This window comes from Rhododendron vialii, chromosome 2a (assembly GCF_030253575.1).
Source record: "Rhododendron vialii isolate Sample 1 chromosome 2a, ASM3025357v1".
Lineage (NCBI taxonomy): Eukaryota > Viridiplantae > Streptophyta > Magnoliopsida > Ericales > Ericaceae > Rhododendron > Rhododendron vialii.
In genome coordinates this window covers 44,091,332-44,118,927 of record NC_080558.1, presented here as the reverse complement: position 1 = coordinate 44,118,927, position 27,596 = coordinate 44,091,332, and the positions used below count along the sequence as shown (strand labels likewise).

Below are 27,596 nucleotides of genomic sequence, written 5' to 3'. Positions count from 1 at the left end.
ATCACCACTTATGATGTAAATTAACAATTAGATTATAAATATAATTGAACATTTCTTTACATTGTCTCCATTTAGGAGAGCAATCTTTTCCCGTTCCCATTTGAGAGATAGAGTCGGATTTTATTAGTATCATTGTGTTCGACAAATTCTACAAATTCAGTGATTCAGATTACTATAATAGAATTTTGTCGAGCTCACCGAAGTGCACTATACTTTCATAGTGCATTAATGCAATACCAAGATTCTTGTCCGGTAAGAGATGTGTTGTAGTATACCGTTGTACTACAACATCTTCAAAATCTATTCTAATATTTACGCTAATATATAAAAGGAGAGTACCAGTTTGATATCTCCCATTTTTTTGAAGCCCCATCGCAAAAGTGATTTTCATAATTGACCTTCTAAAATTAAGTTTTTAGGACTATTTTAACTTGCCATTGAATAATTGTTATGAGCAAAATAATAATCAATTTAAACTCATCCATCAGAACCACCACCCCACACTCATCTTAAAAATGTGCACACACATAATCTGTGCCCACCTTCTAGTTCATTTATTTATTATTGCATATAATCCAAACTCTACAAATGAACTACTCAATGAATAATTTGATTTGTTATTGTCAACTATTATCCAAACTCTATAAATGAACTGCTCAAATCATATTGCCTTGTTCTCTTTGCAACTTAAAAAGAATTTTTCAAAAAATTCCCCCTAGATTCCTCCTAGATTTTCCCTACTTTTAACATTTCTCTCTCTATCTCTCTTCGCTTATTACCCCTACTTTTTTTCAAAAAACTTTTCAAATTGCAATCCAAACAAATAAAATTTGAAGAGATTTTAGTACAAACGGAGGAAGTTTATATATATCTATTTGTTTTAGTGGGTTAACAGAATGAGAAGCGCTACGATACATGACACTTGATCCGTGAAATGAAATGAATGGACCGTTTTATGGATCGAGTGTTATGTATCCTAATATTTTTGTAACAAAATTGTAGCGGTAAAAGCGAGAGGAATTTTTTTTCAGCATCCCGGGAGCACTATTGCATGTTGTCTCATACGGCAATTCTATGACATGGTATGACCACATTTTGTCTTGGTTCCGCTATAATTTGTGGTTGAAAAAGAGTCAGGAATACCATGTAGTGGTGCTGTAAGAGCATTGGATGATCATCCAATGGAGAGAGATGTCATGACGTAGAGTGGTGTACTTTGGTAGGCCACCCACTGCCCCTCCAATGGTGCCCCTCTCCCTCCTCCCTGGTCTCCTCCTTCTCTATCCGTTCTTCTCTTTCTTTCATCTCTTTCCTATGGATTTTTTTCTTTTTATTTTCTCTACCTTCAGATCTAACCCTCTTTGTTCGGCGGATTCTGCTGTCACCACAGTCATTTGTCAGCATGTAATCTGTCACCGGAGCCCTTGTGGCAACAGCAGTGGAGGCAATGAGAATTGCGATCTGTTCGGCGGTTTTAGCGGTTTTAGGGCGATTGAATTTAGAGTAAGGTCTGGGGGAGTTTTGTCTCTCCTTGTGTGAATAATAAAGTTCACCTTTGGGTGATTTGCTTATTGTTCGGACTTGAAAAGATTAATATGAATCTATTAGTGGTTTGCTAGAAATTCATTAGTGCCTTTATTTTTGGTCGAAGTTCATCTGATCATATGGGTTCTTATTGTCTTTTTTTTCTCGGCTAGCAGTGTATATATTTTTGAGACTGCTATAGAAAATATGAATCTTTCGCTCAGCAGCAGGTGCGTCAGGAGATGCCTGGGCTGGGGATAAAAGACGTCAATCGCCTCGTTCTTTCTCGTTATGTATCAATTTAATGATTAGTTTGGCTTTGTCCAAATTATCTGTAATAAATTTCGTTATGTAAGTGCCGCCGTTGGGCTTTATCAATGCAGTACCTCTCATTTTTGTGTAAAAAAAAAAAACTCAAATCATTCAAAGAGATTTAATACAAACGGAGGAAGTTTTATATATATCCATTTGTTTTAGTGGGTTAACAAAATGAATGAAGAGCGCTACAATACATATGACACTTGATCCATAAAAGAAAAAGAGAATGAACCGTTTCATGGATTAAAGTGTCACGTATTCTAACATTTTTGTACCAAAATTGCAGCGGTAGAAGCGAGAGGAATTTTTTTCAGTATTCTGGGAGCATTGTTACATGGTATCTCATACCGCTATTCTATGACATGGTATGATCACATTTTGTCTTGGATCCACTATAATTTGTGGTTGAAAAAGAGTTTGGAATACCGCGCAGTGGTGCTGTAAGAGCATTGGATAATCATCCACAAGGGAGAGAGATCATGACATAGAGTGGTGTACTTTGGTAGGCCACCCACTGCCCCTCCAATGGCCTTCAAGAGTCTGACCCCTCAACCGGTCCCTTGACTCCCTTTCTTCCCCCAATAGTCAGAAACTTACGGCCTGACAACTAAACTCCCCAACTCCCCCGCCCAATAAATCTACTCCTACTACTGAAAAAACAAAGAAAAAGGGTCTTCCTCCTCCTTTAATTCAAAAGCTCCAATTTTTTTTAATTATTTTGCTTTCACTTTTGTCTTTACTCTCCCTCCTTCTTTCCCAACACCTCCCTTTTTCCCTTCCTCTTTGATTTCAAATCTAGGGTTTCTACTTTTTGCTCTATTTCTTGTTTCTTTGATGTGTGTGGGCACAGTCCCCAGTTCAACCACAATTGGCCTCTCCAGCTCTGGTTTAGAATGGCTTCAAGAATGTGGCTTTGAATAGCCTCTGCTATTGGTTTATGACAGTGAGAACTTTCAGTCTCTATAACCACCATTTTCCTCTTTCCTTTTGCATTATATCTTTTGGGTGGAATCTTGAATGTTTATCTGTCGAACTTTCTTGTAGTTTTTTTCCCCCTTTAAAACCCTTGTTAGGATTTTGTTCCTAGTGATCCTATTGTTCTCCATCTTAGTTCAAACTCTTTATTCAGTACTGTAATTAGGGTTTTTAAAGGGGTGTTATACTAAGTAAATGCATGGATGGGAGAGAAAGTATGGCACTTTCTGGGTCTTCTTCTTTCTACTTCCATAGAGGGGTTAGTGGGTCGGGTCACGCTTCTGGGTCTGGAGCACACACTGGGTTCCAAGACCCACATGGGTTTAAGCCTGATACAAACCCTAACTTTTCAGTTCAGACCAATGTGAGGGATAGTAGCTCTTTAGGATCAACATTCCAAGCACAGAACACATCACCCAGTTTTCCTCATGGCTTTAACATGGGTGGTGGGTCCTCTGGTGTGCCAATGGGGGAAACTGTAAAGAAGAAAAGAGGGAGGCCTCGGAAGTACGGCCCAGACGGGACCAACATGGCTCTAGGGCTCTCTCCAATGTCTGGGACGCCGCCGTCAGGTTCGGGGTCGGTCACACCGACCCCTAAGAAAGGTAGAGGCCGGCCGCGTGGCAGTGGTTGGAAGCAGAAGTTAGCTCCTCTTGGTGAGTTTTGCTTATCACTTATCAGAGTTGAATTTCAGTTCTTTGCTTTTACCGGATTCTTTGCAGTTAACTTGCTGTTTGAGATCAATCTGAGCAACTAGCATTCTAGTACGAGTCTCTTTACCTATTGATTCAATATGTAGCTTGTAGTTATACTTGCATTGCAGAAGTAAGAATATGGTAGCATATCAACTTTGGGGGAATAAATATGAGGTTTTCAGTGATGTTCAAGAAACATGGGTTGTTTTGTTGAGATTCTGCTAGGCCATTCATAAGGGTCTCATCGCATAACTAGCTATGATTGGTTATATCTTTATTATGACCATTTGACAGAATGTGGAGGAAAAAACAATGAAATTATATGCAATAACTGTAGTATTTTGTGCTTCATTCGTGAATCTACTTCAATGCTTTATGAACCACATGGTCAAAAAGCAAAGTCGTTTGATGCTCCTCTGTTTTTTATGTAAGAATTTGTGAGGGTTAGTGATATGGTGTTATGTATTTGTATAGTTCCTCATCAACGTTGGTGGATAACACATGCCCATTATGTTCTTTTGTTCCTCATTGCGGCGTTGACTTCCAGTGTCAACTTTGCTTCCTATTGTGAACATTTCGTACACCAGTCCCTGATTTAGATTTTTGGGGGCTGGGGGTTGCCAGTTTTCAGGAACATCGGCGCTGATATGTATTCACCTTCTGTGTTGAATGGTCCCCTGTAACTTGTTCAAAGTTGCAAACTGTATTAACTTTGGCTCCTTCTATGCCTGTTTTCCCGTTCGACGTGTAATTTACGAATACAAATTGATCTTGTTTCCAAATGATAATTGTTGTCTGCCAGGTGAATGGATGAACAAGTCAGCAGGACTGGCTTTTACACCACATATCATCAATATTGCAATAGGAGAGGTATGCTACATCCCTCATATCAATTGATCAGCACTACATATAGTATTTTGCAGGGTTTTTTTCACATCAGTGCTCTCCTTTCGCTGGAGTTAAGAGGTTGATGTTGATGTTGCATGCAATCCTAATCTTGTTCACAGTTTCTTCGTGTCATGATCCTCTTCAACCCCTCAACACCTCGACTATTTATTCGTGTAAATCGGAAGGGCTTTTTAAAGCTTGTATTCATGTATTTCATACCTACTTTGTTATCATAAATTTATACGTCACAACTCTCTCTTTCCTTTGATTTTGGTGGTGGGGAGGAAGCAAGGATGGTGTTGTTCATATGTTCTCTTGGTTAACTTGACAAATAGAAGCTTTGTTTATTGAGGGACAATGCAAAAAGTTCCAACTAGGAGTTTTTCTCCTCATATTCTGAACATCTGATCTTTCTAGACTCTGCGGTGGCGGGAGCCTCATGACCGGGCTAACCTTAAATACTATATGTACCCATGGTTTTCATTAGTACCTGAATACTTATGTATATTGGCTGAGGTAACACATGTAACTCCAGTCATATTTTGCAGGACATTGCCTCCAAAATATTGGCATTCGCACAACAGAGGCCGAGGGCCGTATGCATCTTGTCCGCAAATGGTGCGGTTTCAGCAGTCACACTACGCCAACCTACATCCTCTAGCACCACAGTGACATATGAGGTTGAAGCTTTCTAGTCCATTGCATCTGCTATAATTTCTTATATCATCGGATTCTAGTTTATTTTCTTCGAAGTTGTATTCTGTTCCATTTGCTTCCAAGACTACTTATGGATAGTTTTGTTCCCCTAGTGTCCAAAGTTTGACTAGTACCAAAAAAATTAAGATTAATATGACAAGTTTGGATGCTTGTGCAAGACGAGTGAGGGAATGTCCGGTGAGAGTCGCTATTTGACACAGATTTGTCAATTTCCTGCGTATGTAACTTCCTTCTTATGATAATTATAGCTCTCAATTTGAGGTATGTGTATAAAATTGCGCGATCTTATTCACTTCTGGGTCAAGTTCCCATCGGACACTTCGTGAAGAAAAACCCAGTGTGGAGCTTCCCATTGGCTTGCATTCTGCCTCAACATTGCTTGTTTCCTCAAATTGGCTTGAGCGTTGAATCTAGAGTACAGTGACCTTACTTTCTTCCTAGTGAACCTTCAATCTTTGGGCAATCGGTGCTCTTCATTATCAGTTAGCTGATCTTTACTGGGAGGGGTTATACATTTGTTCATGACCAAACTGTGGTGGCAATTTTCGTTGTGATTACATTGTTGGGATTTAGTGATCTACTGTTGTTGCGTTGGTTGGAAGTTCCTCGATTGTTAGTGTTGCTCTTTCTGCGGTGCTATTTTGTGGTGCAGCTAAGATTTGTATATTAGTGCTGAGAATTTATGTTATCGTTCTTCCTCATTGACATGGTTAGATGCTTGGAGATGATTTAAATGCTATGTTGTAAAATAATCTCGTTCATACTCTAACTCGATCCCCGCTGGTAGTTTTGCGGTACACTCTTAGTGTTGAGTCTTTGAATCATTTTTAGTTTTATCAAGCATGAGGGTGAGGTCATTTGAAATCGGACGACAACTCTTTGCATTTGTTGAAAAAGGCTGTTGAAGGTCCTTTCTTATGGTTTTAGAGTATCTAATGTTAATGTCAAAAAAAGAGTATGTGATGTGATACATTGGGTGGCCTGACCATATGGAAGAAGGATCATCGTTGTTGACATGTATGTAGTTTTGGAGATGTGAACCTTTGTTCCGTTGCCAAATGCATTGATTTCCATGATTTGGACATTTTTTGGTCTTCCTTTCTCTTTTAGGAAGCTTTATAAAACTGAAACTTATTTCGGTCTTCCAACTTTCATAGGGGCGTTTTCAGATATTATGCTTGTCAGGCTCCTACTTGGTTGCTGAAAGCGGTGGGCCTCGCAACCGAACTGGAGGTTTAAGCGTGTCCCTTTGTAGCCCTGACGGCCATGTCATTGGAGGTGGAGTTGGTGGCGTACTTACAGCAGGAAGCCCAGTTCAGGTATTTCCCACAGTTGTCACTCCATGCTTTACGGTGCCCTTTGTTTGCTTGTTCCTCTTTTTCCAACAAAATGCAAGACAAATGGAAATTACTGCAGGTGGTGGTATGTAGTTTCGTGTATGGCGGTTCCAAGGCAAAGGACAAAACAGTGGTTAGTCCTAAAGGCGGACAGAATTCTGCCCTTCAGCCTGGTGAAAAATCAGCTACACCAGTTAGTGCTGCTTCTAGCCAAAATCTCACTCCAAATTCTTCATCTGGAGTTTGGCTTGGCTCGAGGCCTGATATGAGAAATCTGAATTCGGAGATTGACCTGACTCGCGGATGATAGCATGTATATATGCCTGTCCGGTTGTAAATGAACCGTGTCAATGGTTCCAACGAACTCATGACCTCAGCTTGTCTAGCTGGGAGTAGATGATGGTGGTGCTAACATCTTTGCAGCATTAACCCTGATGAGTTATCTTACTATCATTGTAGATGTTTCCCGGCACTATTGCCATTTGTAGTTGGTGAATATGTTCCGTCTACAAATTGAATCAAGCCACCTTTCGTCTTTGCCAAAAAAGTTAGAGTTATCAGCTTTGTGATTTCCTGTAACCAGATCTTAATCTCAGTTATGTGAAAAATGTTGAGAACCTAACTGGGTACCGTCTTTAGTAGTTTCCCTGATGTTTTGAAGAATGAATGTCAAGTTCTTGGCACTGGTCTATTTGTTGAAGATATACTTGAGTAGGTTTCTTTTGGGGTTTTTCTTCATTTTTCCTTCCTTTTTATTCTCTTTTTTTTTTTTTGAGAAACAACAAATGTCAGACTCGAATTGAAAACGACATTTATCATCGAGAGGCGTAATATTTTACTAATGGGCGAACCATTTTAACAAATAGGTGTAACATTTTACCAAATAGGATTAATATGTATACCGTATGCGTCATTAACCATTGAGAGGCAAAACATTTACCATTTAGAGACATAACATTTGTCCAAAATAGGCGTAACATATAGTTATACGGCGTTTGTATTGGAGCTTTTCCCTAATTGGAGAGCTGGACTTGTATATCTGCTTCTTTTTGTTTTTTGTTTCGGTCAGGGTGTCCGGACTACATTAAATACTCCTCGACTAATTTACTCTCTGTTCTTGTCAAAGTTAGGTCATTCATGCCGGGATTAGAGAATTTGCAAGAAATTCATTTCTTCTTGTTTGTCCCGAGCGAATTTTGGTCAATTGTGTGGTGGGGAGAAAAATCGCCAACCAACCCGAGTAACCTTTGGGGCCATCTGCTTATTTTATCTGATTGGTCCCACACTTGACAAGAGGATAGTTAGGCACATGGTTGTTCAGAATTCTAACTTTTGTCCTCGAATCCTATCTTCACCAAAGAAGTGCTGCTTCTTCCAATGACAATTTTCCTCAATGGACCCCTTCACATTAAATCAAACGGCATACCGTTGAATGTTGACTGTAACTGCCATGAAAGCAATGGAAGAAACTATTTAGCCAAGAAAAAAAAAGATTTAGTTAAAAACTGAAGACGGTATTTGCACAAAAGTCTCTCTCTCTCTCTCTAATATTGGTGACATGACTTCCCTTGTGTAGCTGAACCCCGAACCCTTTTTTTTTTTTTTCCGAGAGTGTCTTATTTACGAAAGTGCTGTAAACAGCTTGTTTACAGTACTAACCAATCACAACTGTCCAAAAGTGCTCTAATGAAACTATTCCGGGGAAAAGCTTAACTCTTCTCCGAAAAAGTTTTATTAACATCCTGACCGTCCAAAACACTTTTGGAAGATCACAATTTAGTGCTGTAAAGTGTTTACGGCACCTTCGGAAACAAGGTTTTCTCTTCTTTTTTTTTTCTTTCTTGTGGTTCTTTATTAACGTTCCCCCAACTTTCGTTCTCGATTATCCTTGTGCCAAACTCTCAAGGCAAGAAACCAACCGAGGACCGAGAAAATCAACAAAAGATGCTGAGTGCTGTGAAGGAGGTCACATGCACCACCATTGGTCCCTGTCTTCTGTTGGTCTTCTAGCTTGAGGATAGAAGAATGTGGTAAGAGCATTCACAATGCACTTTCCACCTCCTGAACTAGTTTTTTTTTCAGGATACCCAAAGAACAGATTAATATTGCAAATGGCATGTGAAAATCACACGCGCACAAGAGTCTTCGGAAGTGTCTGTGTCCACTGCCGACGGGTGTTGGGTGCAACACACGTCTTCCGTTTACGTGTCCACGATTCTCGGCCATCGCAAAAATTAACCCGCACCGGTTGCTTATCGAACAAAAGTATATGCCAACAACTACGCGAACACTGGTTGCTTCAGGACATACCAACAGGCAACTGTGGGGCTACCATTAGATTGAGGAATGGTGGGAGCCTAAAGCAAGAGATTGACCTTCATCGGGCATGAGCCGGCCCTGCCAAAAACTATGCATTTTTGCCTTGTCCAACCAAACACAGACTCACTCAGTTAATGTTGCATTGCACATTGTTCAAATCTTTGGAACAACAAGAGAAAACCGTTACTATTTAACGACGTGAACAACCCAAAAGCTCTGCCCTCCCTCTTATTTATCAGAGGGACGATCATGGAACAATAGATTTGTCGCCAGATTCTATTAAACCCACAAGTCTATCTATACACACCCTTCACTAGTAATTACATGCATTTCCAACACGCCCGAGTCATATCATAAATGTAGACCAAACTGCATGTTCCAAAGATGAACTGCTTGATGACATATAAATACCGTGATGAATTCAATACATCCTCCTCATAATGTGAACAATAGCATATACGTTCAGGAAAAAAAAAAAAAACATTATTACAGAATCCAACCTTTACATGAATATCACCTCAATAGCCGATGAGGTTCAACATTTACGTGATGAGAAGGTTCAAACAATTTTATTGCCGAATGGGGAAGAAGCAATCAGAACTTAACACTCAAGAGATACCAAGTAGTTTCTTTATCTTCTTCTGTAAAAAAAGAGAGTAGAATATGAGAATTTTCCAGCTGAAAACGTTAATGAATCATAAGCTTGAAACTGTTGGTAATCACACAAGCAGGTTTTCTTACCTCAATGCTAAGAGGAGAAGTTGTAGGTGCAAAACGATCAACAACATTTCCTTCTTTATCAACCAAGAATTTGGAGAAATTCCACTTTATGCTGTCCCCAAGAAATCCACCTTTGCTGGACTTCAGGAACTTGTACAATGGAGCCGCATTCTGACCATTCACATCAACCTAAGAAAAACACATACGCCATAAGTGATTATCCTTGCTCTAATAACAGAAACGGGGTATGGAGAAGAAACGACAGCATTATCAGCATTGCACTTCATTAAAGGCACTCTGTCAAAACACTACAGTCTCCTTTACTGGTCAAAAGAACACCTACACCTCATCTGTCAAAGAACCAGTTATTCTATGCCTCTTCCAAAACGTCCAACCAAAACCCATCACCAAAAACCCATGACGGAAATTCCCAATGTTGTCCACAACCCAGTGCGCAACACCCACTAAATCTATCTTAAAATCAACCAAGTATTAAACCCAGCATGGTGGCTTGAGTGTGCCCTAGATTTCCCTTTTCCATATGATTTGGGAAGTTTTCTGTGTCTCAGTGAGTGATGGTGAGAGAGGGAGATAAACAAAAACAACATGGGTGTTCAATGAGGAGGGTTTTGAGTATGGGGTTGTTGTGTGACTGGGTGTTGGGAAATCAGAATGGTGGTTCGGACTTTTGAAGGTTTAAGGTACGCTAGCGAAGGGGAAGGGTATCTCAGACATTGGGTGATCCAGCAAAGATGAGGGCTGGGGTTCCGGCAAGACTTTCGATGTCTCCATTCTGTATCTATATGCAGTGGGGAGCATGAAAAATGAATAATGCGAGCCCAAGAAAAGTGCAATGTGGCAAATGAATTGAATCTTCCACATCAGACTGGTGATAGAAGGTATTTTGTACCTCTGCACAACTTTTCCATGTCTCAGAATCTTGTATTTGACTTATTAGCATGATGTAGAACATAGTGGATATGTAATTTGCCTGGTTTATGACCAAAAACTCTATTTGTACACTATGTGTACACCTAAAGGAATTCCAGTGAATTGATACTAGGCATATAAGAGACCACAGATTTCAAAGGGAAAAGTTAATTTCAAGCGTTTCAAAGAAAATGGGAGAAAACTAAGACAACAAATGGAAATGGAGGAAAACTTAGTTATTGACTTATCGTACACTTCGACTTATGATAGAACTCCCTACCTTGTCGAATATGGGAAATTCAGCCTTGAAGCGAGTGCATGCGAATTGCATAATCTGCTCATTATCTCCTGGCTCCTGGCCACCAAACTGATTGCATGGGAATGCCAAAATCTCTAACCCTGACATCCCAATGCATAAAATGATTCAACACATTAGTTTAATTGATCAATCTAACAAAAACTTGTGAATTTGCATTCACAATGATGACTAAGCTATATCCAACTAACACCACATAAAAGCGAACCTTGATCCTTGTACTTCTCGTATAACTTGCTCAACTCTGTGTAATTTGAATTGGTCAAGCCACTGCATACACAACAAAGTTAACTAACTTAACTGCAAAACAACACCTTCTACTTCTGCGTCAGTATAATTCCTTGCATTTCTTAAGTATTAAATGGGGGTTGTAACTCATAACACAATGTCGTTTTGATGCAGTTCTTGTCTGAATACAGCATTCTTATTTAAGCCTACAAGTGGCTATGGAAACAAAGCAATGCAATTCATAAGCCAAAGGGTTAGCTCAAGTGGTAAGGAGGGTGGTGTTAAGTGCCATATAAGCTGAAGTCTCTATTTCGACTCCCACTAGGAGCAAAATCCTATGGACTACATCCTCGCAAGCGCAAGCTTGTGTGAAATAGCTGTGGAAGATGGCTCTGGTTTATGGTGTGGCCACATGACCTAACGTTGTGGTAGGTGGGATTGGTTTCGGATCATCAAAAAATAGAAGAAAGAGTGCAATTCAGAATATTCATCCAAAGCCTCAACCTTCAATTTGAGGTGGCCATAATGTAGTATATAAAAGAGGCCATCGTATATTAATAAAGCTTATTCACGGAAAAAAAAAAAAAAAAGTCTACCAAAAAAGGATCTACAAAAGGAAATGAGGAGCTATGATGTACCATTGTGAGGCGACATTCACAATCAGCAGGACCTTGCCCTTGTAAATGCTAAGATCCACATCATTCCCCTTCGTGTCCTGTGAACAAGCAAAAACTACATCAGCTCGTAAACATTTTTATTTTCTCTAATAGATAACGTTGGGGTTAGCTTATGCAGCTCAACTAATCACGGGGCCCAATTATGCAGCTTAACTAATCATGGGGCCAGATTAAAGCAGGGACGAATGTCACGAATCCCAGTATGGACTAGGTCTACAAGAGTCAATAACACCTAATAAGTTCTAAACTACCTTGAGGAGCAAATTCCTAGGTACCAGTCCTTGACCACGGGGGCCAAACGGCCAATCCTTGGGGTTTCATTTTCCAGACAAAATCTTACAGGCAATTAGCAAAATTTAGCAATAAAGAAAACAAAAACACACAAAAGGGTAGACCAAAAAAAAGATGATTAAAAACAAGAGGGGCAAATTGAGTAGGAGGATATACTCTAAGGGTTTTTGCTTTAATAAAGATATAAATATTTTCCCGTAAAGTCTAAAGGGCATTCTGTCCAGGATTTACAAATAACCCCTCCCAAGGTTGACCAGCGTTGACTAAGGTTGACCGGCGTTGAAAGTGCCTAAAACCCTAGGGTACCCTATGAAAGTGTCTAAAATCTTAGGGTACCCTATACACGAAATTGCCTAAAACCCTAAAGTACCCTATGATAGTGCCTAAACTGCTAAAACCCTATAATAGGAAATTGCACCCTAAAACCCTATGAAAGTGTCTAAAACCCTAGGTATCCTATGAAAATGCAACAAGATCGAAAAACACGAAAAAAAACATATTTTGTGTTAACCAAACAAAACCCTTGTCTCATTTAAGACAATTTAAATGAAAAAAAGACATTTTTTGTATTACCCAAACAAAGCTCTTGTCTTATTAAAAGCAATTTTGTCTTTTCAAGGACTCTAAATTCTAAAATATTTTTATTAATAAACTCTACACATCACAAAAAAAACTTAGGCTGGACTAAAACTCTTAGATTTGTTTCATTTGGACTTTAGACTTAGATTAATATGCTGAAAAAAAATAATCTTCTTTACTCCCCCCCTTTTTCACACGAACAAATCACAACTACGGAAATAGAATCCAAATAGACAACTGAGTACAATCCTACGATGGTGTTCTACAAAAGCGAATGTCTCTTTTGAAAAAGTGGGCTTTAACCAGCCCCAAAAGTTACTCCGTTTGGTTGGTGGTGGGTTGGTGGGTTTGCTCCCGCACAATTGATCAGGGTCATTCCTAGGGTCTGGCCACAAGAAATTACCCTAGTCCACGCGAGAATGGCCAGCACTTGACCGGACCGGAGATGGGATTAATTGTGGTGCGGGTAAGCTGTCCTCAACATCCGTCAAAACAAAAAAAATGAAGAAAATGAAAGAAAGAGGGCTTTAACATTAGCATAAAACTGGAAAAAAAAAATGAAACCGAAAGCTTCCCCGGAAATACCAAACCCGGAGACATGCTTAATAATGTTATCTACACAAACCTTGACGGTGAACTCGTAAACTGATTGGGGCTTCTCCGATTGGCTTGCCATTTCTTTATTCTTCTGAATCTTGATCTCTCACACGATAATAACTCTCACAACAAATGGCGAACAAAGCAAAGGGATTTGATGGGTTTGTTTCAGAAGGCAAGGAATTTGCCTCGTTACTGTTGGATTTATTCGGTTAGTGAACAAAGCTATATATGAGAGAGAGAGAGAGAGAGAGAGAGAGAGTCAAAGCAATATATGTGTGAAGTTTTAGAGAGAGAGAGAGAGAGAGAGTCAAAGCAATATATATGTGAAGTTTTGGATATACGCGTATCTGTTCCAAGTATTTGAGGCGTGGCAGATATTCCAGCCGTGCGGTGGTTTGGAGGAATTTTTGGGTGATGGGTGGGCCATGACTACGTGATGCTTGAGCAATTCATTCGGGTTATTTAAAAGTGTGTTGAAAGATTAGATTGAAACCATTTTTTTTCTTTCATTTCATCACTCTCTCTCCTCTTTTTTTTTATTTTTCTCTCACGAGTCATCCAAAATCAAAATTGATGGCTTGGATGCGCTGCTCGAGCACCCGATTTGATTGTATAGACGGCAGAGATCATCCCATCAGACAGAGTGGTTGATCCGTATGCTCAACAGTTAGGTTGATGTCATGCAAATTGGGACCCCGTGTGAAAGCCGACTTGTATTAAAGTCAAAGAGAGTACTGACAAATTTTTGGGTGCAAAACTGGGTACCTATGGCAGTACCCAATGCACATCCGAACCATCCAAACGCATTTTGGATGACCTAGTTCGATCACTTCCTCTCCCCTCACTCGATCACTCTCTCTCCTCTTTCTAAAATTCTAACCGTCCAAAACACATTTTGATAGCTCAGATGCGCTCGTGTACCACGTGTACTATACCCAGTTTTTGCTCCCCAAAATTGATCCTCCTCGATAATCTCTCCCAACCAACAATTTGGATAACATCAAAATGGCCAACATAGATAAAACTGCGGAGACTTCTCTCAATTTAATTATTGCTCTCATGTAATGCAAAATAAAACCCACTAAGCTTTTATTTTTCGATTTGAAATGTTCTATTACTCCAGCTGCGAGAATAATTTAAACAAATTAATTAATCAGGTTTATTGAACTTTGGTAAAGTAGACTCAGTCTAGTTTTTTAAATTCAAAAAACGTGCGGGGTGCTTTCAAAACTCATGAAAGATTGTGGCACAATTGATTGACTTTTGATGATCCAATGGAACCTTCTGCGATGACACTTCTTTCTCTTTGTTCCAATTAGTACTTATGCAAACGTGAAGTGAACCCGGAGACCCAGCACCTGCTGTGCACCATACTGTAAAACTGCCTTGCATATTTTGAAGGTGCTAGCTGAAAATGGAAGTGAATGTATATATATATGTGGTATCCTCATAAAGCGCGTAAATGCACATATTTTGAAGGTGCTGAAAATGGAAGTGGGTGTGTATATATATATATGGTACCCCATCAAGCGCGTAAGTGCGAATGCATCATGTAGCGAGCCTCATACAAATCAACTCGCACTGCTGCTGTGCTTTCCATCAATTTTTCCTCCGTCTCTAGTTCGACGTCTATTTGTGTTTGCAAGAGTCGATGGTCGTGACAATAAGCGTTAGAAGCCAAGTTCGGTTTATGGTGATTTTTCCACTCTTCATAAACCAAAAAAAAAAGAGGACTTATTTTGCTATTATTACAACTTAAACAAACCAACAAATAGCACTACAACAAAAAATGAAAAAAAGGATACCAATCTTGCCCTAACCATAAGAAATTTTCGGGTGCCGGGTGGGTATCACGTGGCCGTGCACACGTGGTGCCCAAGTAACTTATCTAGGCCGTTCAAAAATGTGTTGGATAGCCAGTCAATACTCCAATCTCCTCACCCTCTCAAGAAAATTACTAATTGTTGATGTCATGCAAATTGAATTGGGATCACGTGTGAACAGGACTTGTATAAAGTCAAAGGGACTCCTGATTTGATAGGGTTGTCAATGGGGACGGATCGGGGTCGAAGAGTACTATCCGCATCCCTGAACCTCTTCCCCTTCCTCGTTTCTGTCCCGATCCCCAACGAGAATTTGTTTTCTCCTTCCACCCACGTCCCCAGACGGGGAATGGGGATCCAAAATTTTCACTAAAAAAAGGAAAGGAATAAAACAGATTTTCTAAACAATAGAGAGCAAAAAAAAACTTTTAATGAATAAAATATTTAAAATAAGATATAGAACTTTAAGAACTTTATAGCCGAAACTGAAGTAAAGAAGAAACTTTTTACAGTTGAAGCTGAAGTAAAATGAGCACAAATTTGCTTACAATACAGGCAATTAACCAAATTACAAAGAGCAGTAGAACACAAAAGGTGTGTATAGCGCTGAAAAAATGAGAATTGAGAACTGTGAGTGGGAATGAGAAGTAGCTCTAGAAAAATATAAGTAATACTAAAAGATGTACATATATTTCGGGGAATCGGCGACGGGACGGGGTCACGGGTTGAAGATATGTTTGTCTCCGCTCCCTACCTGCGCAATACCCAAAAATTTCAGAAAAAAATCTCCATATCCTACCCAATCCTCAAACAGATCTCCAAATTATTGATCCGTTCAGATCTGGGATCCGATAGGATACCTACGGGTCGGATGAAATGGTCATCCCTAGATAATCTCTCCTAACCAACAATTTGGAAAAACTGCAAACAAAGGTCTGTATAATCTCAGTCATTCAAAAGTTTTTTTGAAGGTTAGATTTGTTACGTTTTTCTTCGGGGAATTTTTTTTCTAATATATGAATCATTAATTAATTATCATGATGAACGACCGGGATAAAACTATAGAGACTTCTCTCAATCCAATTATAGAGAAGAAGAATCCAATTGGATACTCTTGTAATGCTCTCATGTAATGCAAAATAAAACCCACTAAACTTTTATTTTTTGACTTGAAATGTTCATTCTAATACTCAAGTTGCGTGAATAATTCAAACAATTAATCAAGTTGATTGAACTTTGGCAAAGGCTTTGAGAAATCATATTTGTTTTCAAAACGTGAATACAACAAAAATTCAGAAAATACGAACAAAAATACTGAAGCGAAATATACCAAAAATATAGCACATACTATTAGTGCACGTATTTGTTAGTTTAAGATGAAAATCAATTTTGATGGCTCCAACGTAAGAGTCCTAAATTCAAAAACTTGCGGGGAGCTTTTCAAAACTCAAGAAAGATTGTGGCACAATTGAGTGACTTTTGATGATCCAATGGAACCTTCTGCGATGACACTTCTTTCTCTTTGTTCCAATTACTTACGCAAACGTGCCTTGCATATATATAATCTTTTTAATTAAGGTGCTGAAAATGGAAATGAAGGTATGGTATTCCCATCACTTTCGTCAATGAGTATTATCTTTTTGCGCCACAGTACTATCTATAGAAGACTTCACATACCGCATCGGCAGTAGCAGCGGCACCTACGTCGGGATATTAATTAGCTAAGGTTCTACCATGTGTGGATGGTGTTATATGTATGTTTAGTCCCATATTTGAGTTATAGAGACTCGAACTTGAGCCCTATTGAATCTAAACTTGGACCAAGCGTAAATGCGATTGCATCATAGAAGGTAACTGTGGCGAGCCTCATACAAATCACCTTTTGCACTGCTGCTGTGCTTTCCATCAATTTTTCCTTCGTCTCTAGTTCATCATCAATTTGTGTTTGCAAGTGTCGATGGTCGCGACAATAAGCGTTAGAAACCGAGTTCGGTTTATGGTGATTTTTCCACTCTTCATAAACCAAAAAAAAAAGGGACTTATTTTGCTATTACAACTGAAACAAACCAACAAATAGCAATACAACAAAAAATGAGAAATTTTTGGGTGCCGGGTGGATACCACGTGCCGGTGCCAACATGGTGCCCGAGCAGCCCATCGAAGCCGTCCAAAAGTGTGTTAGACGGCCTGTCAATACTCCAATCTCCTCACCCTCTCAAGAAGATTACTAATTGTTATAGAAAAAGCATCCTGAAACTCCTCGAGCTCTGAATCCGGATGCCCATACACCACCCCAGGCAACAGTTCATAAACTATGTATCTCCTCATGTTCTCCCTCTCCCTCAGCGTAACTCTCACGAGCCTCTCGATAACATTCACCTTCATTTCCCTCACCTCTTCTTGATCTATAAAGACCGAATACTTCCCGCGATCCTCGGGCAGGTGCCATGGATATTGGTAGTAGGCAGTGAAAGGATCAAAGAGTACCGGAATGCAACCGGAGACAATGGAGTCGAAAACAGATTTTCTTGTCGGGCTGTCTCCCGGTGGCTGTAAGCAGAATTCGGACTCCATGAATAGATCGATAACCGTTTTCGGCTGATCGCACCCGCCTGAACTGCAATCCAAAACCCGGCATTTTTGTGTGTCTACGGAATTGCACTGCTTGATTAGTTTCGATCTTATGTTCTCTGGGGCGCCAGGGCGCCCTGCCCCTGCAAAACTGACTAAGGTTTTACGTTCGGACCGGATCAGTTTAAGCTGCAAAGTGACGATATCGTGATCAGAGTGAGGGTGGAAATGGGTTGGATGTGGGATACTGATGTCGTTTACGTGCCATGGATGGCGTTCGATCAAGAGCTTAATCGGGTTTTGAAATCGATCCAGCTCCAAAAATTTAGTCCCCCATGAGGAATTGGGATATCTCCTGAAATCCCACGAAATTTTTCCCAGAACGAACACATGGTCCTTGCCAGAGTTTCGAGCCCATGACTTTCGTGGCTCGAGCCACTTGACAAGGTCCAGTGCCAAACCGTCCTTAACTTCATCGGACTCATTTTTGAAATGCCATCGCAATACGTCTAAGCCGCCATAATATGGCACGTAAAAGAGATTCGCTTCGGTTTCATTGTACACTCTACAAGGATGCTTCAAAACTCTTGAGTGAAAAATTGGCTCTAGTGAATATTGATGAGTTTTGTACCAGCCTTCGCCGAGCTCTGGAATCGGCTCCCCCAATGCCTCATTGATCAAATACTTACAAAGATGAAGCCATGGAACCATATCACCACATTGACCCATTAAATCTTTGTTGAACTTTGGAGGCAGTTCATAGACATATATTCCTCCCCCACTGCAGTTGGCCCGGTGGGTGTTCGATGCCCACGACCGATGCAATTGAATCTGCTCTTTGACAATCCTAATAGCATATTCCTCATCTTCATCCTTAACTTCTCCTACGTGACCAACAGGATCATTAACGACTTGTTTTGAATCAAGATAGGGGTGGTGTCTAACGGAAGTGTTTTGAATGAGTACTGGAATAATCGGGATTTCAAAGTTTGGTGTTTGGGTGCCCGCGGAGAGGCAATTGGGGTTGTTGAGCTTGCGAGAAGAGACGCAGACGTGAACAATGTCGCCGGAGATAATGGTGGTCGTGGAAGACCAGAGGAAGGCCAGGACCACGAGAAGAAGCACGGCGCCGACCCGGAACATGAATTTGACTGGGATTGAATCAAAACTTTTGGATTGTGTTGATTTCATTTTGCACAATGAAACAGCCATTCTTTTATGGGGGTGACAATTAAGAAGCAATTGGGGTTGAAGATTTGCAGTTTGTGTTTGAACATGAATTTTATAGCACATAGGTTGCAATGAGTCAAAGACACTGCAGGTTTATCTACTTTAATTTTAATTGAAATATATGCTTCCCGATTCTTTTTTTTTTTTTTAAGGCACTCGATAAAAAAATACCCAATTGACATGCAAGGCTCTCGCTAACGTAGAGAGTCGGGTGAATGATTATATGTAGTCAACCTTATTCTTGCAAGTAGAGCTGTGACTCAGACCGCACTGACCAGTGACCACCGAGTCATGTAGCTGGGTGATCTTTCTTCATTCATCGAGGAAATATTGGATGCGATTGTTATTTAATGGCAGTCTATAAAATAGTCATTGTTTGCCCGATTGATCTTACTGTTTTTGTTTTAGGGAAGTGTTTTTATCAGCAAAGAAGGGATTCCATATTATTAATAAAAATGATACTCTTACAATCCAATCAAATAGGCATTGTGATTGTTTCCAATCGAATAGTGATTGCCCGCTTAAACCTTACCATATTAATTTGATTGCAAATAGTCATGGTGATTGCATCCAATTAAACAGTGATTGCATGCCCAGTCAACCTTGTTTTATCAGGAAAAAAAAGAAGGTAAAATTACACGGACACCCCCTCATCTATTTGGTTTGGACACGGACACCTCCTAACCTTTAAAAATGTCCATACATACCCCCTCATCTACTGAAAAGGAAAAAAAACCTTAACGCTGTTAACAGAATGAACGAAATGTCAAATATACCCTTGGTGAAACTACACGGACACCCCCTCATCTATCTGGTTTGGACATGGACACCCCCTAACCTTTAAAAACGCCCATACACACTCCCTCATCAACTGAAAAGGAAAAAAAAAACCTCAACGCCGTTAATGGAATGAACGAAATGTCAAATATACCCTTTGTTATGAAATGGAGCAACAAGCATACGTCACACTTCACTTGATCAGAAAATTCTCTCTACCTTACTCGATCATGGCGCCCCTGTCTCTCTTCCTCTCCCTCTTCAACTTGCATTGTAGATCATGGCTAACCCTAGATCGTGAAGAAAACCTAAGTTTCGAAGAACATCGGATCGTGTACACTGTAGAAAAGCTGTAGATCGTGGCAAATCCTACTTTGGAAGGTATGTTTTATATGTAAAAAAATCCTAGATTTTCTTATTAAATGGCGCAAATGTAGATGTATATGTTCATATTATATGATATATGAATACATTAGGGTTTTTGTTTGGGAATAGTAGGGTTTTTTTGAAAGGTGTTGTACAGTGGTGACTTCGATAACTTTTAAAAATTGGGGCTCTTGTTGTTTTGCGTTTGCTTGTCATCCATTTTGTATTTGAAGTCCTCAAGGGGACTTTTTCTCCACAACGGCGGTAGGAATCAACCCAGTTTTGGGTTTGGTTAGAGTTATAGCTCTAACTGCAACTATTAGATCTGTTGTTGGTGTGGCTATGGTGGCTACTATAGCTATTGTTGCCACTTGCCACCTTCCATGGCTGCCGTAGGAGAGAGAGAGAGAGAGAGAGAGAGAGAGAGAGAGAGAGGGAAATCTTTGATATAAAGTGAGAATGAGGTATGAAAGACAACTGGGTATATGTTGTCGTTAAAGGGCATTTTTGTCTAAAATTTGGCAAAAGTATTGACATGTGCCTTGCAACAAACGGTACTTAAACGGAAGGGTGCTCCTTGGGTAACGGTAGAAGATGAGGGGGTGTGCATGGGCGTTTTTAAAAGTTAGGGGGTGTCCGTGTCTAAACAGAATAGATGAGGGGGTGTTCGTGTAATTTCACCCATAATTAATTTGTACACTCTTCAATCACTATTTGAGAAATTTCTTTAGTTTTTCGTATCAATCTATAGAAGAAATTATTTACATCATATATAAACGAAATACAAACCCGAATTCTTTAGTTCAGTCAATAGAGAACTTTGATAAAGTATATAATTCTCTTTTAAATAGGAAAGTTCCTCTGGCATTCGAGTTCCATTTAAGATATATAACACAAGAAATATTTCATCACAAAAATTATTGAACAAGTAAAACAACTTAAGAGGATGATACGTTAAGGGTAAAGAGGTACCTGCAAATTAGGTTGAAGAAAAGTCACATCATTTTTCAAAAATATTTAAACATCTTCATTCGAACGATATTTTTATGCAATTTCCAACTAAAAGAATTATTGAATTGTATCCAAACGGCATAGTTCTGACTTAGGGATGGCCATCTCAGCCGATCCGTCCATTTCCGATCTGTTACCCGCTCTGAATGGATCGGATATTTGGAGATTTTTTCGGGAATAGGGGCGAATATAGATTTTTTTTATAAAAAAAAATCGGGGATCGGATCGGATTTTGGGGTAAGTCTGTCCCCGATCCGATTCGCCCTGAATTCGTTCCTTGATCCGTACCTGATCCGCCCGATTCCCCAAATACCCATACATATATGTATACTAGTAATTGCTCATGCCTAAAGGCACAACGCAATGCTTTCTAAACATAGTCTAAATGAAGTATCAAACTCCACTTTTCAGAAGGTTTTTTGTGGATACAACGGTTCTTTTTAACATCATCTCACATGAGGTGAGTCCCGGATATGCGTATGGTCCCACCTCATGCGCGAGGAGCATTTACAAATAACCATGAATTAGAAAAAAATTTCCTTTTCCCAACACAATCTACTTCTCGAAAATTTTCATTTTAAGAATAATGTTTAAATATGGTCCATCTAACCAAGTTCTTAAAATAGTACTCCCTCCGTCCCTTTATTTGTGTCCAGTATTTCATTTTGGGCTGTCCCTTAATAAGTGTCTATTTTGTAAAGTTAGGAGGGTAAAAGTTGGTGTATTGTCTATTTTGTCCCTAAAAGTAGATTTTATTTTGAAAAGTTAGTGAGTAAAAGTGTAATGATGATGGGTAAGTAGAGAAAGTGGAGGAAAAAATTGATGTGAAATGTATAATGATGATGTCTTTTTAATAAGTTGGAGTTACGAAGCAGGACATTTAAAAAGGGACGGAGGGAGTATAACACAACAAATGTTACCAAATCTATTTAATTCCTTTAGTTGCATTCAAAGATAGCATTAGAGATATTAAGAATGTATATTCATATATGATTCCAACTCGAATTCAATTTTTTGAACGTCCACTCACTCAAAAGTGACACCCCTATCGCACTTGTTTGCTTAACTGACCTAGAAAAATAGAAAAGCAAAATAGTTTCAAGATTACATATAATCAAGCAAGGAGTAGAGTTTGAAACTGTCTACCCAAAAGGCTCCAACAAAAAATCTGCAATCTTCAATTCTAGACAGATCATAAAACTCCAAATCATCTAAACCAACAGCTCAATTATATGGAACAACAATTTTGTTCTCTTACCTATTAGTTAAAAAGAAAAAGAATCTGACGCGAAGAATTACTATTGTTCACAAAGAATTACTCTTGGCCGTGAAGAATTACTCTAGACCGCATTGAATTATTCCTGGCCGCAAAGAATTACTCATGCCGTGAAGAATTACTCTTGGCCGCATTAAATTGCACTTGGCCACACATAATTGCACTTGACCGCAAAGAAGTGCGAGACCATAAAGTAATTTAATGCGGCCAAAAGCAATTCGATGCGGCCAAGAGTAATTCTTCGCAGCTAGGAGGAATTCTTCGCGCGCGTCTAAGAGCAATTTCATGCGGCCAAGTGCAATTCGTGGCGTCCAAATGCAATTCAATGCGGCCAAGAGTAATTCGTTGCGTCCAAGTGCAATTTGATGTGACCAAAAGTAATTTGATGTGGTCAAGTGCAATTCCTCTTGACCGTGAAGAATTACTCTTGGCCGCATCAAATTACTCATGGTCGCAAAAAATTACTCATGCCGCGAAGAATTACTCTTGGCCGCGAAGAATTGCTCTTAGTCGCATTGAATTGCACTTAGCCAAGCGGAATTGCACTTGGCCACAAAGAATTGCAAGACCATAAAGTAATTCGATACGGCCAAGTGCAATTAGATGCGGCCAAAAGCAATTCGATGCAGCCCAGAGTAATTAGTAGTGGCCAAGAGCAATTCGATGCGGCCAAGAGTAATTCTTCGCGTCCAGGAGGAATTCTTCGTGCGCGGTCAAGAGCAATTCGATACTGCTAAGTGCAATTCGTAGCATCCAAGTGCAATTCGATGCGGCTAAGTGCAATTTGATGCGGCCAAAAGTAATTCTCAGCCAAGAGTAATTTGATGCGGCCAACTACAATTCGATGCGGCCAAAAGTAATTCGATGTGGCAAAGTGCAATTCAATGCGGTCAAATGCAATTCAATGCGGCCAAGTGCAATTTGATTTGGCCAAAAGTAATTCTCGGCCAAGAGTAATTCTTTGAGGCCACAAGTAATTCATCGCGGCCACGAGTAATTCTTTGTAGCTAGGAGTAATTCTTTGCGACCAATAGTAATTTTTTGTGAATTTCTAATCTCAGCCATTGGCTGAGATGGAGTGTCTTTTTTTATGTCCCCTGAATGCTCCCATATATATATTCTTCAAATTAGCACATAATTTGGAAAATTTTGGTATTATTCTCTCTTTCATTTTTTTTGAAAAAATCACAAAAACATTAATTTACATCATATATAAACGAAATACAGACCCGAATTCTTTAGTTCAGTCGATAGAGAAATTCTATAAAGTATATAATTCTCTTGAGAATAGGAAAGCACCTCCGGCATTCAAGTTCCGTTTAAGATGTACTTATAACAGACAATAAATATTTCATCACTAAAATTATTGAACGAGTAAAACAGCTTAAGAGGATGCTACGTTAAGGGTCAAGAGGTACCTGCAAATTAGGTTGAAGAAAAGCCACATCATTTTTCAAATATATTTAAACGTCTTCATTCAAACAATATTTTTATGCAATTTCCAACTAAAATAATTATTGAATTATTTTACCCAAACAGAATAGTTCCGACTTCCGAACACAATTCTCTATGGTTATGAGTGGGACCTACTTCGGGGTCCGGCACAAGTTATCGAAATATTTTTTTAGTAGTAGCTGTTAAAATAAGCTCAATCGGATCGATATCGGTAAGAGCTTAACCGATACGTTCAATTTTTAGTCCTTGCAAATTCAGGAGCTAAAAATTGAACGAATCGATTGAGCGTGCCAAATGGTGAGATCCTGAGATGAGTTGTACACAATTCCAAATCGCAACAAATTCAACGTTGTTTAGACATCTACAGAGATGGGCCTCTCCCGCGTCTGCAGTTGGAGATGTCTTGGGCTTTGGCTTTTATTGCTTGCTCCACAATTCACTCCTACCACTTTCACATTTCCACTTTTCATTCTGAGAAGTTTTTGGGTGCTGGACAGGTACCACACACGCGGTATCTGTCGGCAATTCCAATCGTCCAAATGTGTTTTCAATGGTCCGAATTTTAGAGAGAGAAAAAGAGGAGAGAGAGTGGCATGGTGAGGGGAGAGAGAGGGAATACATCTGGGTCGTCCAAAATACATTTGGATGGTTGGGATCGCCGACGGATACCGCCACGTAATGTCCGTCTAGGCACCCAAAAATTTCTCCTTTATTCTTGGATTCTTCATGGCCCCGAGAAAGTTTATTCAGATTCTACGAAAGTTTTTTTTGATTAATAATTATGGATGTTGATTATCATATTTTTGGGTGTCTACAGGAGTAATAATTGTAAGTGTTACTCTTTTTATTATCGTAAACTTAAAGCACTCCTGAGGTCAAAATATTATCGACTCTTTTATTTATTAGAATATGTACGTTTTGGTTATCCTAACTTAAGGTCTACCCTGTTGAATTGCTTGGGAAGTCTTAGAGGGACTCGGATAGTGTGCATTTGCTTCTGACCAGTTCGGTCCATTTGGATACATTCGGGTCGTTCAAAAGTATTTTGGATGGCCCAGATTCAAAGAGAGTGTTTTTGAATTTTTTTTTTTAAAACACCCCTTTAAATCTAGGCCGTCCAAACCAAATGGACTGAATTGGTCCTAAGCAAATGGATGGGATCCACCCCCAGTCCTACAAACCTAACGAGTTTTGAAGACATGAACATCTCCAACCCATGGCTTCGAATTGGAGATATCACCCAAATTTGACATCAAACCCTTCCTCAATCTCCAACCCTTATGTTGAATTCGAAAGCGTACCAAGCAGGGTTTCTTTTTTTCCTTTCAAAATGATAGGAATTTTCCTTATACTAGGACCTCACAAACCTGAACTAGCTAAAAAACGTGTGCAACTGAATTAGCCGTTCGCCTAACAAACCGGAATTCACAACGCAAAAAATTAGGCACTGCCCACATCGAATATCTTCTACAATAACATCCACTCCTGCCGGGCACACAATTAACCAAGCAGTTAACTGCTAGAAGTTTAACCAAAGTTTTGAAAGAAAAGCAAATTTGGCATTTGGTGGTTTGGCTCCAAAATTTGGCAGAAGTTTGCTTCACTCCAAATCCAAGTGGCCGTCATTTTCCCTTCCACAAAAAAGGCAGCTGGGTGTTACAAAGTTCCTTTTTTCTTCTACCTTTCGCGTCTCCTATAATCTACTATACTTTTTTACAGCTGATTTTGTCGCTCTCCTATTTGTTTACGCCACTCCTCTTCATGTTTTTATTAGGTAAATTTACTAAAACACTCTTGCACTATATGATACCAAATAGAGTGTAAGGGTGTTTTAGTAAATTCATTTACTAATAAAGTGTAAGAATGTTTTAGTAAAATATAAGGAGAGTGACGTTAGGTGAGGTCATTGCTGGACTAACCCCTTTTGATAGATATGAGGGATTTTTTAAGGGCAAAGTCCACTTTGATCCATATGGTGTGGTTTGGACTATATGCGAATACAATCCTTATGGTTTAAAAGTGTACACATAATCCTTTGTGATTTTGAAAATGTACAGATGCCCCCTTGCCGTCATATTTTTTCATCCATATTAATAGATACAACATTAAATGACCGATCACCCTTATTCTTCCTCAAATCTAACCAATCCATCCCCTATACCAAAAATTAGATCCAAACTGTTGACATTGTAAAGTTTGACGAGTACTACATCCATGCCAAAATTCAAGTCGATCAAAAGATGAAAACTTTATGGTCGAATCGAATTTATTATGAACTTCATACTACATCCTTGTGGTTTTGTGACGCCGACGTTGTGCATATTTGTGGTGAAAAATATTAAATCTCTTCATAGCGAATGAGATGCCGTTTTTTTTTTTTTTTGACATTAATTTGTTACTGCCTTTGTGGTTTTTTGACGCCTACCTACGGGTAACGTTATGCATATTATCGACTCTTTTATTTATTAGAATATGTTTGGTTATCCTAACTCAAGGCCTACCCTGTTGAATTGCTTGGGCCCATGGCTTCAAATCGGAGATGTCAAATTTTTTTAAAGCTTATAAATTAGGTGATATTTTGGCATTCCAAATTTGATATCAAACCCTTCCTCTCCAACGCTAACGTCAAATTTGAAGGCATACCAAACAGTTTAACCGCTAGAATTTTAACCAAAGTTTTGAAAGAACAGCAATTTGGCATTCACTGGTTTGGCTTCAAATTTGGCAGAAGTTTGCATCACTTCAAATCCACGTAGATTTGCTTCCTAATAATCACTTCAAGTTCACAGAGCTCTATCTGGGTTAGATCTTACCCATGGGGTCAGGTATGTCATCAATCGCAGACAGATTGTAATGATTTTTATGCAAAACTCCAGTTTTCTTTTTCGGGAGATTTACTCTCTGGTCCATTATACGTATTTTGAAACCCATTAGGTTCACCAAACTATTTTGAAACCCACGAGGTCCACCTTGATAAAAATACCTCGGCCGCGACGAATTACTCTTGGCCGTAAAGAATTAATCCTGGACGCAATGAATTACTCTTGGCCGCCAAGAAATTACTCTTGGCCGTGAAGAATCACGCGGCCAGGAGTAATTCTTGGCGGCTAGAAGTAATTATTCACGGCCAGGAGTAATTCATTACGGCCATGAGTAATTATTCGCAGCCAAGAGTAATTCAATCTTTACGGCCAGGAGTAATTTGTTGTGGCTAAGAGTAATTCTTTGCGGTCAGGAATTGAGCCGGAAACCAACACCACCACCACCTTTACTACCCTCAGTCATTGTTGGAAAGAGAGTCTCTGAGTTTTTAGAGGGAGGGAGGGAGGGTTTTGTCATAGTACAAACTTTTTGCCAGACAATAAAAAGATACAGGACTACATTTATATGTAAGTGAGATTATTAATTACTAAAGGCTTATCGATGTTCCATCATCTCGAACTCACGACCTCACCCTCATGGCCTCATCCATCATGAGTCATGACTCAAACCCAAGAGAACATAACGCTCCAACGTGTTACAAAGTTTCTTTTTTTACATGATCACAACTTTTCAGCAAATGATCAGATGAGCTCGCTTTTTTCTTCTAACCTTTCCTGTCTGTCTCCTTTTAATCTATCTACCATTCTACCATATACAGTCCAATGAGAATCCTCTGATCAGTGGCTGAATTAAGGATAAAGTCTTGCAATAGGTGGGGTCATCGCTGGACGACTAAACCCCCTTCTGATAGTTAATATGTCTGGTGCAATGAACTGGTTATCTTTGGGTCTGAGGGAGATCTGGTACAATAAATCTGTCACACATATTAGCAATTTATATGACCCCACCCTAGCAACAAATTCAGGGTACAAGTGCACCCCGACTAATTCATTCATGGGAACTCACTCCCATTGTCCACGAAGACGGGATCCAATTAAAGCCAAAACAATAGTACCCCATGTGGTCAAACCCATAAGATTTGATAGTGCTT

At 39.4% G+C, this 27,596-nt stretch overlaps 3 protein-coding genes across 3 annotated transcripts; 1 reads left to right on the top strand and 2 right to left on the bottom strand.

Annotated features, from left to right (window-relative positions):
- The first annotated feature begins 2,409 nt into the window (after positions 1-2,409).
- On the top strand, positions 2,410-7,139 carry LOC131315633 (AT-hook motif nuclear-localized protein 5). The gene is made up of 5 exons (XM_058344801.1): positions 2,410-3,473; positions 4,315-4,382; positions 4,949-5,080; positions 6,275-6,436; positions 6,534-7,139. Exons 1-5 carry the CDS (start codon positions 3,017-3,019, stop codon positions 6,759-6,761), a joined length of 1,047 nt encoding a protein of 348 aa, XP_058200784.1. The 5' UTR covers positions 2,410-3,016; the 3' UTR covers positions 6,762-7,139.
- Positions 7,140-9,147: 2,008 nt separating this feature from the next.
- Positions 9,148-13,432, bottom strand: LOC131315632 (probable phospholipid hydroperoxide glutathione peroxidase). The gene is made up of 6 exons (XM_058344800.1): positions 13,140-13,432; positions 11,606-11,682; positions 10,948-11,009; positions 10,704-10,822; positions 9,515-9,682; positions 9,148-9,414 (listed from the first exon to the last, which is right to left on the bottom strand). The coding sequence occupies exons 1-6, from the start codon at positions 13,188-13,190 to the stop codon at positions 9,382-9,384; spliced, it is 510 nt and encodes a 169-aa protein (XP_058200783.1). The 5' UTR covers positions 13,191-13,432; the 3' UTR covers positions 9,148-9,381.
- A 3,536-nt stretch (positions 13,433-16,968) lies between these two features.
- Positions 16,969-18,750, bottom strand: LOC131315631 (xyloglucan-specific galacturonosyltransferase 1-like). Its single transcript, XM_058344799.1, has one exon. It carries the CDS (start codon positions 18,718-18,720, stop codon positions 17,128-17,130), a length of 1,593 nt encoding a protein of 530 aa, XP_058200782.1. The 5' UTR covers positions 18,721-18,750; the 3' UTR covers positions 16,969-17,127.
- Between the last annotated feature and the right edge of the window lie 8,846 nt (positions 18,751-27,596).

Bases quoted from the DNA above. Each gene is read 5' to 3' on its own strand.
- LOC131315633 (XM_058344801.1), top strand. From the start codon at position 3,017: ATGGATGGGAGAGAAAGTATGGCACTTTCTGGGTCTTCTTCTTTCTAC. The intron at 3,474-4,314 runs GTGAGTTTTGCT...GTTGTCTGCCAG, and splicing joins GCAGAAGTTAGCTCCTCTTG to GTGAATGGATGAACAAGTCA. The intron at 4,383-4,948 runs GTATGCTACATC...CATATTTTGCAG, and splicing joins TCAATATTGCAATAGGAGAG to GACATTGCCTCCAAAATATT.
- LOC131315631 (XM_058344799.1), bottom strand. From the start codon at position 18,720: ATGGCTGTTTCATTGTGCAAAATGAAATCAACACAATCCAAAAGTTTT.
- LOC131315632 (XM_058344800.1), bottom strand. From the start codon at position 13,190: ATGGCAAGCCAATCGGAGAAGCCCCAATCAGTTTACGAGTTCACCGTC. The intron at 11,683-13,139 runs GTTTGTGTAGAT...GCTTGTTCACAG, and splicing joins TTTACGAGTTCACCGTCAAG to GACACGAAGGGGAATGATGT. The intron at 9,415-9,514 runs GTAAGAAAACCT...CTTTTTTTACAG, and splicing joins CTTCTCCTCTTAGCATTGAG to AAGAAGATAAAGAAACTACT.